Source organism: Hetaerina americana, unplaced genomic scaffold (assembly GCF_022747635.1).
Source record: "Hetaerina americana unplaced genomic scaffold, ioHetAmer1.1.p SCAF_3, whole genome shotgun sequence".
Lineage (NCBI taxonomy): Eukaryota > Metazoa > Arthropoda > Insecta > Odonata > Calopterygidae > Hetaerina > Hetaerina americana.
In genome coordinates, this window is record NW_027286874.1 from 4693207 (window position 1) to 4710750 (window position 17544).

The 17544-nt window shown below is 36.3% G+C and overlaps 2 protein-coding genes across 7 annotated transcripts; one reads left to right on the top strand and one right to left on the bottom strand.

The window, feature by feature from the left end:
- Positions 1-480: 480 nt before the first annotated feature.
- On the bottom strand, positions 481-1425 carry ND-15 (NADH dehydrogenase (ubiquinone) 15 kDa subunit). Of its 2 annotated transcripts, none has more exons than XM_071587635.1 (3): positions 1327-1425; positions 858-1064; positions 481-686 (listed from the first exon to the last, which is right to left on the bottom strand). In XM_071587635.1, the coding sequence occupies exons 2-3, from the start codon at positions 1053-1055 to the stop codon at positions 585-587; spliced, it is 300 nt and encodes a 99-aa protein (XP_071443736.1). In that variant the 5' UTR covers positions 1056-1064; positions 1327-1425; the 3' UTR covers positions 481-584. The 2 variants fall into 2 exon arrangements, with proteins under 2 accessions (XP_071443736.1, XP_071443735.1); XM_071587634.1 differs by having other exon boundaries at positions 1229-1393.
- Positions 1426-2556: 1131 nt separating this feature from the next.
- Positions 2557-15264, top strand: Secp43 (tRNA Selenocysteine associated protein). 5 transcript variants are annotated; one of them, XM_071587704.1, is made up of 8 exons: positions 2557-2868; positions 2948-3016; positions 3100-3297; positions 3465-3621; positions 5779-5947; positions 8256-8508; positions 10544-10763; positions 15062-15264. In XM_071587704.1, the coding sequence occupies exons 2-8, from the start codon at positions 2972-2974 to the stop codon at positions 15178-15180; spliced, it is 1161 nt and encodes a 386-aa protein (XP_071443805.1). In that variant the 5' UTR covers positions 2557-2868; positions 2948-2971; the 3' UTR covers positions 15181-15264. The 5 variants fall into 5 exon arrangements, with proteins under 5 accessions (XP_071443805.1, XP_071443803.1, XP_071443806.1 ...); XM_071587702.1 differs by having other exon boundaries at positions 2557-3016; XM_071587705.1 differs by having other exon boundaries at positions 2557-3016; positions 8304-8508.
- The last annotated feature ends 2280 nt before the right edge of the window (positions 15265-17544 follow it).

Consider the following 17544-nt stretch of genomic DNA (forward strand, 5'->3'; position numbering starts at 1 on the left):
ATTCTTCGAGAAATCCAAAGGAGACTGGAGAGACATGACGCAGATTATATGTATACATTGGCAGTGGGATGTTGAAGATTGTCACAGAGGGGAGAACATTGGTCAAGAGACATCAGGGTAGGATGGGCATGTTGGACTGAATAGAGGAAAGACGTGCAGAACATAAGGACTTGGGGAGTGTTAGATACCAAGTTGCGCTTTCAATTACGAGGCAGAAAAATGTATTGTTGCACAGTTATATGGGCTGTGTCATCAAAAACCTACCGTGATCGGTAAACCTCAATAATAATTAGCATTTTTACGAATAGTCGCACGAGCAGCTCAACACTCGGACAACTACCGAGTACAAAGCCCAACACGTTATTCTAGAAAATAGCACATCTAATAAACCAAATGTTTCAGACGTATACATTCTCGTTGCTACCTGCTATAATAAATTTGATAAATATTTCATCAACCGGAGGTAGAAGAAACGAGACATCGAAGAAGAATAATTTTATTGACGATTTTATAATTTTACAAATTTCTACATTTATCTATACATAACGAGTTCCCGAATAATATTTTTTTAAACATCAAGATTACTAATAGCTGTCTATTTTTGGGCTTGGTTCATAGTGCTCTTTCCTCTCATTCATGTAGTACTGCCTATGGCGCTCATATCTCATTTTCACAATTCTGTCCACCTGCAAAATGGAGTGTGGAAAATTGAAAAATAAACTCGGCCAAAAGGCTTTATTAATCCTTAATTTTTCTTATTCCCGCATTTAGAATGAACCCAAGAATACACGATACAACATATTAGAAGGTTTTTCAAAATGTAGTCATGAAGTTCACCCAAAAAAAGACCCAGTTACCTGTTTCGCGCGAGTGTTACACTCCTTGAAATCCTCAATGATATCCTGACATTTAGTCTTTCCGAGGCCCCTACCATAAGCCTCCAGGCAATCCATCATTTTCAATTCTAAGTCCGCACAACGTCCATTATGTTGGTGATTTAAAGCATATCCAGTTAAATCCGTCACGGGTATTCTCAAAAACGGGGTGACAGACATTATTTACACCTATGGAAAGAAGAATGCACTAAAATAAATAGATGTACACATATAAGTCGCCCAGAGAAATATTTATTCCTTTACGGAGCAAAGTTTTCCCTGGCAACAATAATTGGAACCTGAATGGTAATTTTCTTAGGCAACACAAAACATAAAGAATAATTTGCATTTACCCTTGATGAAACTGAACTAGATAACCTTCCACCTTACGCTTCGTTAAGTACAAACACACTGCAATAAACGAATGCGTCCACAAGCTTTTTCTTCTTACCTCCTCGAAAATTACTCTGCTCCAATTTCAATACCTGTTTCCGCCGATGTCTTAGAATGGCGCATGACAATCGAGGTCGTTCGATACATGTATAGAAATCGATGGACTTCAAAATATCGTTCGCTGTTTACCTTTGACCATAGCGCGCAGCGTTTGTTGTCCATAGAGATTGTCGTAGTTGTAATGTAAATGAAGCATAGTAGTCATACCGACAAAAGCATTTTCAGTCCTGTCTTCGATTACTCGGCAGTTGTAATTTTCCAGTAAATCTTCGACGCCTCTATCTTGGATGTGAAACTAAAGCAAGATATATAGTACCTTCAGGCGACACGTTACGAAAATTTCTGAAATCAACGAGGCAATGTACAGATGTAAACTTCAAACTGGTGTCGAAATAGGAAAAACCGCCACTCCCTATTTCCTTTTATCCATTTCATATTTCCCATTTGAGGAGCTTTAATGAGGAAGTTTCACGTGTGCGCAAATCGCTCCCTGTAATTTTAAATATAACACAGTTTATAGGGAACAAAAAATAAAAGACGTGTGTGACATTAAAATGGGAATAGAAAGTAGATTGATGTTGATGGACAGATAGCCAATTTTTGCAGCATGATGACTTCTGGTAATAAAGTACTCTATGCTAATACCTGAAAACTCCCGCCGAAAGCGATCTTCATATTGCAGCTACTTGTTGGTGTTCCCGGGATTGTCAACTTATCTGGTGCCTAAGGCTCGTGTAATATCCAGACGGCTGTTATGCTCATCAGTGATTCCCTCCTTATAGTTTTCTATCTTACGTTTGGAATCCAGTGATGGTCGAAAAAGTACTACTTTGGAGGACCATATTATTATAAGACGCATAATATAATATACCCGGCTTCGCAGGGTAATGCTTGTTTATGGTGTATTCATAAACTTTCTGTCGAAGTTCTTCGGAAAAAATGTTACTTCACATATTACAGTTAAGTAAAAATGTTCATCACACCGGCTAGGTATCATCGGTACGTTTTCCTTTGTGCGGTTTGAATAGGCTAGGGTTTTGTTTCCAATTTTATATTTAAATTGACTATCTTCCTCTCATCAATACTAGTGCTTCTCATTGTTCCAACTTTAGGCTCTTTGCAACTGTTCCTACAGGGAACATTCTTTGTTAGCATTTTTAAGAAAGGGAGTTTTTCTTATTTTACATGCTCATGATAGCATACGTTTGAAACGTTTAACTCTTTATTATTTTGCGAAATACTTGCAGGTTATCCGGCATTTTTAATTGAAGGTGGTGAAAAACTCCCCCGTTCTGGTACTTTCGGACCAACATTTCCAACAAAAATCACTCCTACCGCGTGAATTCCGTTCCTCACTTTTCGTAGAAATTGTGGTGCATTCTGGTCTTGCTTGACGCCAGCAATCGGGTTCCGGCTTCGTCGGAGTCGCCAGGCTTGCTGTTATTTTATAAAATTTTCATCCGTTGATTTTTTTGTTGCCGTGTTGACTATTCACCTTTTATCGAGAAACTGAAGGGTTAATAGGACTGTGAATATTTGGGTGAGGGCTGCTGATGATTGTGAAAACCCCGTTGAACGCTTTTTTTAGATTTTATATGTTAATTCATTTTCTTGCATAGTAACTAGAAAAATTATTAATTCAAATGGCTGCAACCGGTGCAATACACTGTCAATTATGGATGGGTGGGGTACGTTATGAATTTTACTTTTGAAGGTGTAATTACATGTCCAATAATTGTTTCCTGTAGTCTCTAATTTGGTTTCATTTTAGTTGGAGTCATATATGAATGAAACATTTGTGAAGACAGCTTTTCAAAAACTCGGAGAAGATCCGCAGAGCGTGAAGATTATGAGAAATAAATATTCAGGGGAACCAGCAGGGTATTGTTTCGTGCATTTTATCACAGACGAAGCAGCGCTGAACGCCATGCACAAGTTAAACGGCAAAGTAATCCCAAACAGTAACCCAGTAAGTCGCGTACGAGCTAGGATAATCGGAAATTTAGTGGCTGCCCTGTGCGATACTTGCTTAATGTTATTTTTTAATTGGAACTTAATTTATAATTAAGTTCAATTTTGAAATATTTTTTCCAGTGTATTTACTTATTAATGTCTTTGTTTTGACTCTGCTCCCAGCCTGTTAGATTTAAACTAAACCACGCGAGCACAACGGGAAGGCCACCGCAAGATAGAGAATTCTCACTCTGGGTTGGTGATCTGAGCTCCGATGTGGACGACTACACACTGTATAGAACTTTCGCAGCCAAGTATCCATCCATACGAACGGCCAAAGGTAAGAATATTTTTACTAATGATTCATCGTTAATATTACGATATTTTTTATGATATTTGTAGTTTTCTGATTGTGGTTGCTGCGTCCGCGTATGCTTTTTTGTTTGCTAGCACCCCGATATTATCATTATAAACGTGCATGATAATTATTTTTTGGCGATAATAACCTTATTGCTATTTGCAGAATAATACAGGAGTTAGCTTCCGTAACAATGCAACAACAATTAATGGAATTGATACGATAGCATAGGTGTTTACCATGAATACGCGTTACTTGAGTAGACATTATTTTGGTCAATCTTTCGCGCCTAAATACTTCGTTCAGATTTTCTGTTGCCCTCGTGTGTTCTCTATATTAATCAATTCAATGCGGGTACAGTTTCAGGTTGATTGTGATACATAAACAACGGAGACTCAGAACGGAAGATAATTTGTCATTCTTGTCGGATGTTCTTCCTAATCGAGAAACTAGCTTCATTTTCAGGGCAAATTCGCCTGGTTGAGAGTGCCCTTCATTTTGATTTGTAATATAAAAATTCGGCCATTAAATTTAAGGACAATTTTGCCTGGCAACCGGGACGCCCCAGACAATTTGTTGGCATAGAGTTGCCATAAACATCATTCACTATTTTCCCATGAGTAAATAATCACACCAATAAGTACATTTTTTAGGTGCAGCCATAAGTAGAATTGATGTATCAAAGTTTTTTCCGTAATTTAGATTTTGGTGCGGTACTGTCAGTAGACTTTCAGTAATAAAGAGTTTTTGAGGTACTGCACTGGAAGAAATTTGTAACAGAGCGTTATAGCCTGAAAGGAGAGGCTTGGGGTAGAAGTGGTGCGCCTAACTCTAGATTTTTTCAAACACTGGGAATCTTACAAGGGGAGTTAAAAATTAGAGTGCAAAAAAGTGCAGTGTGTCATAATGTGCTGTAATGTTACTGATAGGAATGCTCAGTATTTTGGGTTCAGAGAGTGCAATGCAGAGGAATACATTGCACGGGATAATGATTATAATTTCAAACTTGAGTGGCCTAGAGCACTATAGTTATTATAGAGTTAACTTAATTTTACAGTTTTTTGATGGAAACTCTGTTTTCAGATGGCATATTGGACTGGCTAATCGATGTGAACTTGCTTCAATGTCTTTGTAGATCTGCAAATTAGATATTCTGGACTAAATTTGCCTGCCTTTCCTGGTATACTTTGATAACATTCTTATGGTTAGTAATGTTTCTCAAGCAAGTCTTTCTGAACAAAGCCACGTTTTAAGAGATTTCCATGCTTCCTTAATTATCTGGTTACCTCAACAAATTTTTGTGAGTCATATTAGAGCAAAATTGAGGGTAAAATGGAAATAATGGGCGATGATAGGAAGCAAGCTTAATAATTTTTAAATTAAATTCCATTGCAAGACTGTTACTCTTGAATGTGTTTAAATGAGGGTTACAAGTTGTTGCCAAAACATTTTGCTGAACTTGGGGCCCTGGTGTTGTGTGAATGGTGTCATGTTGTAAGATAAGCATTTATGTTATGCATTATAGGAATAGTAAAAAGCATTCAAATTAATGAAAATTTCATATACTACTCACTCGATTAATACTTCTATTTGGATATTTGATAGTAATTTGGGACATCTTCTGTAAAATATTTTCTTCAATTGAGATAAACCACGGAGAATCTGGCCAGTATGCGAAAAACTTTGGTGGGAGACTCAAAGTGTCACCCAATAACCGCAAGAACTGGGGAATCCCTGGCAGCATGATATTTGAGACTCCATTAAACTTGTAATATTACCAAATATACCATTTTACTTCTAATGGAAGAAAGAATCCATTCTATTCACTATGTTAGCTGGTAAGCTAATGGTGATATCAAGTGGTCATCAATATCAGTGACTTGAATATGTGCAAGGATTTGTTTTTTCCATGCAGATTTTGTGACCATTCCTCAAAAAGTGGGAAGTACTCTGATATGTAAACACCCCCTTCTGTAGACTTTCTCTCCTTTCTCATGGACGGTGTCCTAACATTCCCTGCCATATACCCTAGTGATTACCTGCAGGTTGTTTTATAAGATATTGATGAAACTAGTTTCTAAAATTAATTAATTGCGATTTCAGTGCTTATAATTTGGGTTTTTTAAATTTATTTTTCAGTAATATTGGACACCAGTGGTTTCAGCAAAGGCTACGGATTCATTCGCTTTGCCCAAGAGGATGAGCAAAAACGTTGCTTAACTGAGATGAATGGTCACACTGGACTTGGAACCAAAGCAATAAAGATTAGCAATGCTGTTCCCAAGCCTCACAGATATCACTCTCCCAGGTACTTACTTTCATTTGATCTATTTCTCTTTATATACACATTTAAACAAAGTCCTTTAATGTAGTGTTGGCTCTTGCATATGGTTTTCATGGCCTCATATATCTGCTGGCAACACACAGCACCAATTCCCTCTTGTGCTATTTGAATGGGAATAAATGACGAAAATATCAGACCTGTGAGAATAGTTTCAGAATTGCCCATTGAATATTGATAACCAATTATTTACCATATCATGTTGTTGGAAACTTAAGAAGAGATAAATCCCCTAGCATTGCACTGTGAACCTGTTTCGGGTATGCCTTCTAAGTAAAGCTCTTGAGCCATAATGTCTAATTTATGCTGTGAGAAAAAAATTATGGCTAGTTGAATTGGAAAATTGTTTATGCATGGCACTGTTCATTGGAGCATTCAATATGGAAATATTTAGCTGTTGTTTCATTGCAATTTCCCAAATGGCTGTGTTTATACTCTACTGTTAAAATAAGAATATTTTTTATATTGAGCATTATTCATCTCAATGAAATTAAGAATGCAAAGTAACTTTCCACTGTTCTTTATTAGCGTACAACCGGTTTCAACGCTCAAGCATCATCATCAGTGATGATGCTTGAGCATTGAAACCGGTTGTATGCTAATAAAGAACAGTGGAAAGTTACTTTGTATTCTTAATTTCATTAACATGAATTTCCACAAGGTTGAGCCAGAAACAATTGAATATTATTCATCTCAATATGCATATTTTTAGTCTTATGTTGAAATTTTTTCCAAGTTATAATTGAACTCTCTGTTGTTTCTTCGTTTAATTTACCAAAATACATTTTTGTCCATTTTGTGAAGATATCTAAAGATTGCAAACCCATGCACTATTCAATGCAACAATTTCAGAGTGTGTAAATCATTGGCCTTGCCTGAGATGTTAACGTATAGTTTCACCTGGTGTTAATTAAGTTTTTAATGTGTAGTCATGGTTTACTTTGATGTAATGTCGACTGCCTGCAACCTGCAAAGAAAGTATTTGCTTTCAGCATACAAGAATGCAGGATTTGTTCATAATTTTGCATTCAAAAACCCAAAAGAATGCTTCAATCTTAATTCAAATGTAGACTTGAGTTGTGAATAAATGTATTAATTGAAAAACGGACAGTAACTCATGTAACTAAGAAGTGGCAATTTTCAGGAAATATATTGATGAAAAGTTTTAAGGATCATATTATTTTGCATCAGTTAAGAACTACATATTTCTTAAACATTTGGCACCCAGCACAGGAAAATGAAATGTGTAAGCTGAGTATGATGAAAAGGAAAGCTATCTCATTAGTTATAAAATTATAAACTTGCATGCTTCATTGAATTATGAAAAATCTGGTCTAGATTAGAATTACATGGTAAAACTCCTCTGCAAAATAATGGTTATGGAAAATGAATACAGTTTAGACAGGTTTGAATATCCTAAGGAGGGAATATCTGACCATAAATTACTTGGCTTGATGAGGTCACAGTAAGAAATTAAGAAAATTTATTGTGGTGGAATTGTATAAGGAATTACTTTTTCTTGCAAAATGTACAATCATTTCATCTACTTAAAAGTAAATATTGTAGATTTAGCTTCTCAATTTCATCCTTAATATTACAAGTTCCACTACTGGCAGGTTTCTTAATCCCCTGAGACTCAGCATGCACTGATTGATAAAAGTGACTGGCATTTTTATATTTGAATGGAATGGTGGACTTAGTAGCTTAAGTTATACAGAAATATGTGTAACTAATTCAATTTTCATATGAATACTCCGGAGAAAAACTTCATATGGCTATTCAACTCCCTAAGCACCCTGAATGTTCTCACGAGTGTGTGAATACCTCAAGAATTCTGTATAAATGCCAAAGTTCCTCTGAAGCGATGGCTACAGTCCAAGAAGTGCCATGCAGGATTTAAGAGTTTGCTTTATTGCTTCAGAAATCTGATAATTAAAAGCTTGAAAGTATTCAGTATGAGAAACAAATAAGTCTATAGTGTAAGTGCCTGTATGAATTCTTTTAAATACCCCAGCATAAATTTCCGTTACTATTTATTTCTGATCCACGATTTTTGGTGTTATGCTATACATTAAATTATTTGACTTAATCAATAAAATGTTTGAATTGGCAAATTTATTCATCTGGATTTGAGTGATGATATAAAATATATTGAGAGGGAATATAAGTTTATGCCCATTGAAATACCTGGATTAATCTCTTATTTTTATTTTTAGCCTTATATTTGTCATTGTGTAAGCCACTAAAAAAACTCTTGCATGTTTTTTTGCCATAGCAATTCTGATATTTTGAGCTTTGCCTCCGAAATGTTGAATGTAAACAGCATGTCAGCCCATATCCCTGAAAATTGCAGTGCTGGAACAACTACACATGCTGCCACAACGCCAACTGGTTCCACTACACCAGCAACACCAACTGGCACTGCAGCAGTGGGGTCCACGGCAACTGCCACCCCTGCCTCAACTGATTATAGCCAACCTCAGCAGCAGTACTATGATCCTTATTGGCAGAATTATGGTGCCTGGCAGGTAAGCATCTTTGTGAAAGTAATGGTGTTAACTAAAATTGAGATACCTGCACACATAAAGGTGATCATGAAAAATTTTTGATTTGCCTAGTTTATTCTGGAAAGATTTTATTTTGTTGCTGTACAATTTTATGTTTACATTATATCGTAATATGTAATGTTTACATAGTGTAAATTTCATTCATTTTACTCTACTATTGTACAGCAACTGCTGATGCCATTTGAAATGTGTTAAGTTCACCAACAACTCGGTATGATAATGAAAGCACTGACCACTAAGTTATTTCTTGATGCTGGGGAACAAGGAGTGGTCGCAGTAACATTTTCAGGGAGGAGGGTAAGGAGCACACTTCACGTTAATTTTCTCAAGGTAGTGGTGATTTTGTAGTGGTTTTGCAAAATCCGCTGCACAAATTCATGTCTCCTGTGCACTTTTTATGGTTCCAATGTGTGGGTGGCACTACATTAAATATTCCATATTTATAATTTTTCTTATTCAATTTAAATTATTATTTTATGCTTTTCTCTCACCATGAGAGCATTGGTGTTAATGCTATGCGAGTACGTGAAGTAACTGGTGCTTCAGGTAAACCTTCCTTCGAAATAGATCCTCCTCTTTAAACATATTAAGAGGGGCTGTTGGTAAATAGAACATGTTTAGACTTGCATTGGCTACTTGTCATGCTACAATGGAATCAATTCTGTGAATTGTGTTCCACATCTACAAAACACAGTGAACAATATGGTACAATTAAAATTTTTGCCCATAAAATTATGTATATAAAAAATATTTTCACTTTTATTGAAATACTCTTGCACCAAGCATAGCATTTTATTAACAATTCATTCAATGGTAAGATAATGTTATTGTTAATTAACCCTCATATAATGTTTATAATAACCCTCAATGCTGTGCGTATTCTTTCTGAAAATTAGATAATTGTGGAGGTTTACTAAGTGAAAATGTATGCGATGGGCTCCAATTAAGACATCTTGTGATTGCATGTTTTCCTTGTGAGCCCCTCCATTACTTCAGTTACTTCCTGGTCCCTAACCCTTGGAGGCCATGGGGAGAACAGACTCCTTTGGGGGCTAATCGTCTATTCTCCTTAAGATGGCAACACCCAATCTTTTAATGCCTTTTTTATTTATAAGAACTCTTTAAACATTGGGAAAACAAAGAAAAAGAGCATTTACGTGGAAAGATTAAGTATCTGATTTTTCAGTAACCTCTTGGAATGATTCAGCCTGTGTTGTTACAGGTGGGTGGTAGGAGACACCCATTCAGCCTGAATGTGTGTCTCCAGGTAGCATTTTGTTTGTAAGCATGGGGAGCAGTCGGAGGACTGCTGAGAAATTACTTGGTTTGGAATTGATGCCATTAGGCTTGGGGAGCTACTTGGACGCCAACTTCAGTGATTCCACATCCGTGGGTTTTGTTAATCTGCTCCCTGGTGTGACGTGTAAAAGGAAGGGTGGGGGTGGGAAAAGAAAGGGAGGAATGAAGAGGGGGACCAACAGTGACCTGTGGAAATGGGGTGGAGGAGCATGGTGTGAGAACCAGGAATGTCAATAAGCATCTTCTTCACTCATAAGGTGTATTGACCTCATTGAGTGTCTCGTACCAACATTAACATTTGTGAAACGATAAAGAAACTTTGGTACTCTGTTATTTTCCAAATTCACTGAGATGTTGACCTATCACATATATCTTCTGGCAAGTGTTAATATTAATAGATGGAGATATAAAATTGATAATTGCTCTTACCCTTAACTAAATTCAGTGTTAAAATGTTGCATTTTTTAAACTTCCAAATTTTTCAATAAGCAGCATTATCTTAGCCCTGAAGTGTTTTACTATTTTGCAGGTATGAGTTTGGCGATTGAATACTTGTAGGATTCCTTCAGTCTTGAATTGCCCTCTGAATCAAATGCTCTTGGTCATTGTTTTGAATTACAATGATTATCATCTGATATGAATTTTAATGAATTGTGTGATGCATTGTGGCCCATCTGTTTCCGTATTTTCATATCAGGGCTATCATCAAGGGTATTACGACCCTAATGTGTATGGGCAAGGAGCTATGACTGCAGGGACATCAGTAGCCAATGGTGCAGCAGATGGGTCTGCACATGCCCCACCAACTGCAATGGATTATGGTCAGCATCCTCAGCAGCACATGGTGGATCCAGCACCGCCTGTGGTCTCCAATGAAGAGGCACTCGCCCGGGAGGAGGATGACATGGAACTAGTTGGTAGGTGCTTAACTCTGAATCTTTGCCCTATCTCCTGAGCTCATTTCTCAGTACAGGCCTTAAAGGCCCTAGCCACATAGGCACACCGGTTCCAGTCAATAGCTAAATTTGATCACCAAATTTCATCTTTTCTGGCATCAGGGGGGTTCCCTAATGATATTGGCATACTTAAGGTATTGACTATGTGAAATGGCAATAGAAGTCATTACTTAAAAGGCGCCGATGCCTTTTGAGTGTCTGGCTACCAAGCCTGTGACATAATGGTATTGCTGAAATAGCATCATCAAATGCATTGCTATGTGGTAGCCATTTGTCGAAATCATCATACAAAATACATTGTGAGCATGAGACATGAAGAGAATTCGGGGAATTATTGCTGCTGATTTTTATTGACTTACTACAGCCTGTGAAAATTTGAGTTAAAAAATTCTAAAGGGAAAGCAACTGGATCAATCAAACCATTTCGTTGTTTGCAATGATGATTTTGTCCGTTGTTTTTGAGTTCTCTAAGAATATTGAAGACTGATAGAGGAGAAAACGTTAGGTAAGCGAGGAAAGGGAAAGGATAGGGATGTTGGACAAAGTAAAAGAAGTATGCATTGATGAAGAGGGGCTTATTGTAGTGTCGGAGATGTCAGATTGTTTTGGTAGATGAGGCAAGTAAATGCATCATTGTACCGTTATCAATGCACAATGAATTTTGAATTCAATCATAGTTTGATAAATTTTACAAAATGGCATTTTGTGCAAAAGGTACTTTCGCTCCAACTATAATTTATGGCCTAGGAACCTGTGTTGTTGGACAGGAATTCCTTGCTAGAAAGCTAGTCTTTAACTTTTAAAATGGTAAAAATAATATTTTTATGGTTCAATAATCATGCATATCATGTTGATATGGGAGTCGTCAAACTAGGAAAATTTGCCAAATGGGGGTACATTTCAACACTATGAACAGACTTAAAAAAAAACGTATACATTAGAGTATGTAATAAAAACAAATGCACTACAGTTGCTTGTAATTTAAAAATCAATGCCATAACAGTTCATTAAAGATTATTTGAGTTTCAATTTGAAAGAAAATTGCTATACGAGGGGGGGCCCAAAAGTAACAGCAATTGGGCTGCAGTGGGGAGCAAGAGTGGGGAAGCCTTTGTTCGGCCGGTCGTAAGTCAGGCTCACGCCACCTGCATCAGTATGCACAGCGCAGTCGCTCTGACTGGATCGGTTTGTCCGTAAGAGCTTTTTCGATGAAACAACTTTTTTTCATTTCTGTGAAAAACGTGATGGCAGATTATCAAGAGCAACGCACTGCAGTGAAATTTTGTTTCCTGTCGGGGAAATCACCCGTGGAAACTATTGTAATGCTCAGGACAGCTAATGGTGAAGCTGTAACCAGAGTCTACGAGTGGTCTACACATTTTAAAAATGGTGAAATGTCAATTGAAGACCAACCATGTTCATGCCGCCCTTTACCATCAAGAACTGACAAAAACATCAACAAAATCAATGCCCTCATTCATGAAACCGCCGCAGAACCATTGATCAACTGTGTGAGATGTCTGGAGTGTCATGGTGTTCAAAAGAGCAGATCTTTGGCACAAAGGCGACTGGTTCTTACATCATGACAACGCGCCAGCTCATAGCACCCTCTCCATGATGCTGTTTTTGGCAATAGATGGCATGACATCGATTGTCCATCTCTAGAAGGCCTATAGGACATCCTGATAAATGAATTTCAGAAATGTTTCGAACAATGGAAGCATCGTTTGGAGAAGTGCATTGTGTTCAATGGGGAATACTTGGAAGGTGAACAAAATTTAATATAAATAAATTGAGAACTGAAGACTCAATAGTCCTGAGTCTTTAGTTCCTGTTATTTTTGGGTCCCCCCCTCGTACGTAGATCTTAGTTGGTTTTACTTTTTAATGCAATTGCGAATTCAAATCTTATTTATTATTACTTTTGAGAGAGATAATAATGAGAGAGGAGTGATGTTTGCAGAGGCAAATTGATGAGCAAGGCCAATGATAGTACTTTACAAAATAGCACCAAAGATTTTTTATTTTATAATTTCATATTAGACTCAATTACTTACCACAAGCTATCCTTGATATAAAAGTTGTAATTAAAAAGTATGAGGTAAATATGAGTTGGCTGACTTTAAAAAGTAAACTGACGAATATGTAGATAAAACTATTCAGTGAACATAAAATAATCTGCACCTGCTGTTTTTCTTTTGTCAACATTCCATCAACTTGAATTTTCATGTCGAAGGCATAACTTCACTCTTCCCTAATTTTTCCGTGCCATCAGTTGTAACCGATGTCGTAGCTGATTCTATCACCTGGTGCTTTTACGGAATAACTTCTGATACCATTTGTAGAACGGAATCTGGTGACTTTGAGTTTGAGAATAACCCCCCAGGAGCTGCATGGAAGATGGTCCCATAAGTACCTGGCCTGGGCTAGAGATGGCTGTAGTTGTTAGAAAAATATCACTTTTTGGAAGGTTGCAATCTATTAAGCATATGTTTCAAGTTTGAAGACCCTACGTTGTTTAGTATTTGTCTGGTAGCCATCAATAGAGACCGTTTTCAGTGAATTTTTGAAAAGGGAGAAGATTGGTCATCATAATGTGATACAATACTTTTAATTGAAAGGCCTCAGCCCAACCAATATAAAAGCTGAGTTGAATTCTACTCTGGCTGAGTCTGCTCCTTCGTTTTCATCAGTAAAATATTGGGTAGCAGAGTTTTAAACGAGGCCATGCAAGCTGTCAAGACGAGCATCGCATCGGTTGACCAAATGAGGTGACGACTCCAGAAATGGTGAACAAAATCCATAAAGTGATACTGGATGATCTTTGACTGAAAGTGAACGAGCTAGTAGACATAGTAGGCATTTCAAAAAGTGTGGTACATAGCGTTATAACTGATAATTTGACATAAGAAAGCTGTGTGCAAGATGGGTACTGCGTTTGCTCTTTTGAGCAAAACCAGTGTCATGAATATGTTTCATTTGGGTGTTTCGCAAAGTTTCACAGCAAAAAAGCTGAATTTTTGCGCTGTTTCATAACTATGGATGGAACAGTGGTCCATTACTTCACACCTGAGACAAAAGAACCATCAAAACAATGGATTTAAAAGGGGGAACCAGTTCCAAAGAAGGCAAAGACCATTTCATCTGCAGGCAAGGTCATGGTGGCAGTTTTTTGGGATGCACATGGAATAATTTTCATCGACTATCTTGAAAAAGGAAAAACTACCAACAGCAAGTATTATGGGAACTGTTTGCAACGTATGAGCGGATAAATCAGGCCAAAGCGGCCGCATTTGGCAAAGAAGAAAGTGTTGCTTCATCAAGACCAGCTCACAAATCTGTTATTGCAATGGCCAAAATTCATGAATTAAAGTTTGGACTGCTAACTCATGCACCCTATTCGCCAGATTTAGCCTTGTCTTTGTTGGGTTGGGTACTTCTGGGACCACCCTGGTACTGTAATTATCAAAACTTAGGTTAATTCATCTGATTATATTGTTTTGCCATGCACAATGATGCACATTCTACTTAAATTTTGATTCAGTTGTAGATGATATTAAGTCCAGGGAAACTTATGTCATTCACCTGTACACTAAAAAATAAAAGGCTATTTCTTTATGCGGGTATTTTTTATATTATTCCTCCATTCCATTTTCCCTCATCAAATAAAAACCAAGATAACTGTAAGTTTGTGTACCATCTAAAGAGATGACATCACCTATTTTTCTTTTAATAAGAAAGTCTTGTGCTAAATTCCCTAAGTTTTTCATCTAAACAGCAGGTTTCTGTAATTTAAGAGTATTTGTGTACTATATGTTATTAGTACCTGTACTTAAAATTTTTATTTTCAGTTGAAGTTTTCTACTAATTCTGTATGAAGTTCGTAGAAAAGTGTATGCGAAATTATTTCATAATATTCTGTGAATGTTAATCTTTAAAGATACATTCAAAAATAAGTAAATATTAAATTTGTACAAATTTTTCTGACATCCAGATTGCATAGCATTTATGCATATATAGGGAGTAGATTGAAGAAGAGTCATCTGTAAATCAAGTACATTAGAATAGAGAAGAATATGGTGTGAATTTCAAAGCTGCTTCTGCTTTGCATAGGTTAAATCTTGGTGGTCATGCTATGACAAAAAAATACCACTTTGGGGCCTATCTTTTTGTTAGGAGTTAATTGTTTAATTGATGTCATAAATCTCTTTTTCTGTATGCAAATGGCTTACTAATTTCTATTATTTTTCTGGCTTTCAGAGCATGATGTTCCTGTAGATGTGGATAAGTTAAACAAAGAGCTTTGTGACCGGGACTACCTCCTTTGGGATGCTATTGAAAGTTCAAAGTGGTTGCCTGTTGAGTGTTTAGAATGCTAAGTGTTAAAAGCCATTCCACAGTGTAATGTATTAATTATTGTACAGATATTTTATACTCACCATAAATTCCTTTTCTTTTTTATATTTGTTGGTGTTTAATTAATTTCATTTCCAGTGCTGGTATTTCTAATCCAAGGGCTCTAAATATGACCTCAGATTAGTATATCTCTGAAGAAATCATTCCGGCCTGTAAGATGATTCAGAAGGCAAGAGGTTCAATACCAACATTAATGCAAAAGAACCCTTCTTATAATCCACTGAGACATGTTTTCTCCACATGGGTTTTTAACTAATTTATTATTAAGTGACTATATGGCGTCACCAATGGGACCTGCGCTGAAAAATGTCCAGGATAACTCCAAAACTGAGAGGTGATTTTGCTGCAAGTTATTGATTTTATTTGAAAGGCAGAATGGCCATGCATAGCCTATAAACACTTGTCCTAGATGATAATATATTATCTAGTGGAAGTACTGTGTATCATTATTCTTTGCAAAAATTGTTTTTCACAAACCTTTTATTTTAATTTTGTCAATTTAAACAATAGATACATGAGGATCAGTATTGGAAGCAGATTAAATAGGTATTCTGAGATCAAACTAAAAAAGAATCTTAAATTCTTTTGATTCCATTATACTATTATTTTTTGCCACTATAGTTGGTGTAATTCAAAGTGAACCTGGTAGAAACAAATATTTCACATCAGTTTTGGAAATTGAAATTTTTACTACAAACCTGGAAAATGAAGGGAATTTAACGATTGAATTTTTCTTACCTCCCCAATTCCATGTAATTGAAGACAGTCTACTAACAGGTAAGTGTTAAAAAAGTGCATAGAAATCCATTGAATTTATGGACATTGTAATCAGATTTTAAATGGCTGTCATTCAGGTTATCTTCTGATCAGTATGTTACATTGACTAATTTCATTGTGTGTTACATTGACTAATCTCCTCCTTTTCATTATGCATGTGTTTATTAAAGATTAAAATTTACATGTGTAAGGAGGTAAGGGTGCATTTTTTTATGCATATGTTATGTCAATAGATTCACTGTAAAGGTATATCAAGGTACATGCAATGTGCAGTCTTTAAAGACTGTAACATGGGAAAGTAGAAGGTAGTTAGATAAAATTTAAATACCAGAAGTCTTTAATGTAATCTAACAGCAGATTCCTGAGCATGTTTTAAACATGCATACTTTTTATCCTGTAGCTGTACTAGAGGAAATTGAATATTAACCTATAAATGTGGCAGAATTATTTTTACCTATGTTAAAATCACTAAACTTGACATTTGTTGTATTTTATATTTATTTCCCATTTATCTATATAGTTCATTTGTTAACATGTCAGTTTAATTAAAATATAGAATAGCTGTTTGGTTGATTGCACATGAAACCTATTGTTCTGTCACTTTAAAAGAATTGAGTCTTTTTTCTCGATCATTAGTATATTTAATTACATATTTTGATATGTGCGACGTGCAAGCTAAAGGAAAATTTAACAAATTCTAGTATATATAATAACAGTGCCAGAAAGCGAAGGCACTCAAATGTGGCATAAGTCCATTTGAAAAAAGCTTCAATGGTCCCAAGATTATAGATTTATATTTGCACATTTAACTCTCTACTGACTGAAAAATACCATGATCACTCCCATTTTCAAGACTAATATAAATGCTTTGAAATTTTTTATCTGTTAAAACCCTATCATTGAACGCTCCATTGACGCTCCAGCATTGACTCCACTAATGGCGGGAATTTCAATTGTACTGTTCATTTTGATTTGCTGCTGTAAACAAACCACAAGTGGCACAACCTTCCAACCACTGCAGATCAAGGCGTTCTGACCTACTCCATCGGTCAATGCTGCGATCGTTCGGCTCCCTCCATTAATTATCACACTACAAAAAAATGGAGGCTACTTGCAGGATAGCCCTCATATTCCAGCAATATTCCAAATTTAAAAAAGTAATGGGCATCACATAGCGGCACCCCAATTTGATTAAATTGGCTCCTTATTGAAATAATCTTAAATATTGAAGTACTTTTCCCTGTAATTGTTTTACCCATCTATGTTTTCTTCCTATTCTCTGCAAATAGGTAGCATCATAGAGGTACGCTTGGAAGAAATTCCTCACGTATTTGGTTTTCCCCATTATGTGTATAGCGTCAAGTTCCCTCAGAAAATCTACATTGGAACATGGGTGAAGAATATCCACCCAATTTTATCATATTTTATGGCAACTCATTTCAAGTTGCTAGTAGTCTTTTTCTCTTAATTGATATAACATTTGAGTGACAGTGATGGATTAGGAAACTAGTGCTTCAGTATATCAGAAATTGCGAGAAACTCATGAGAGT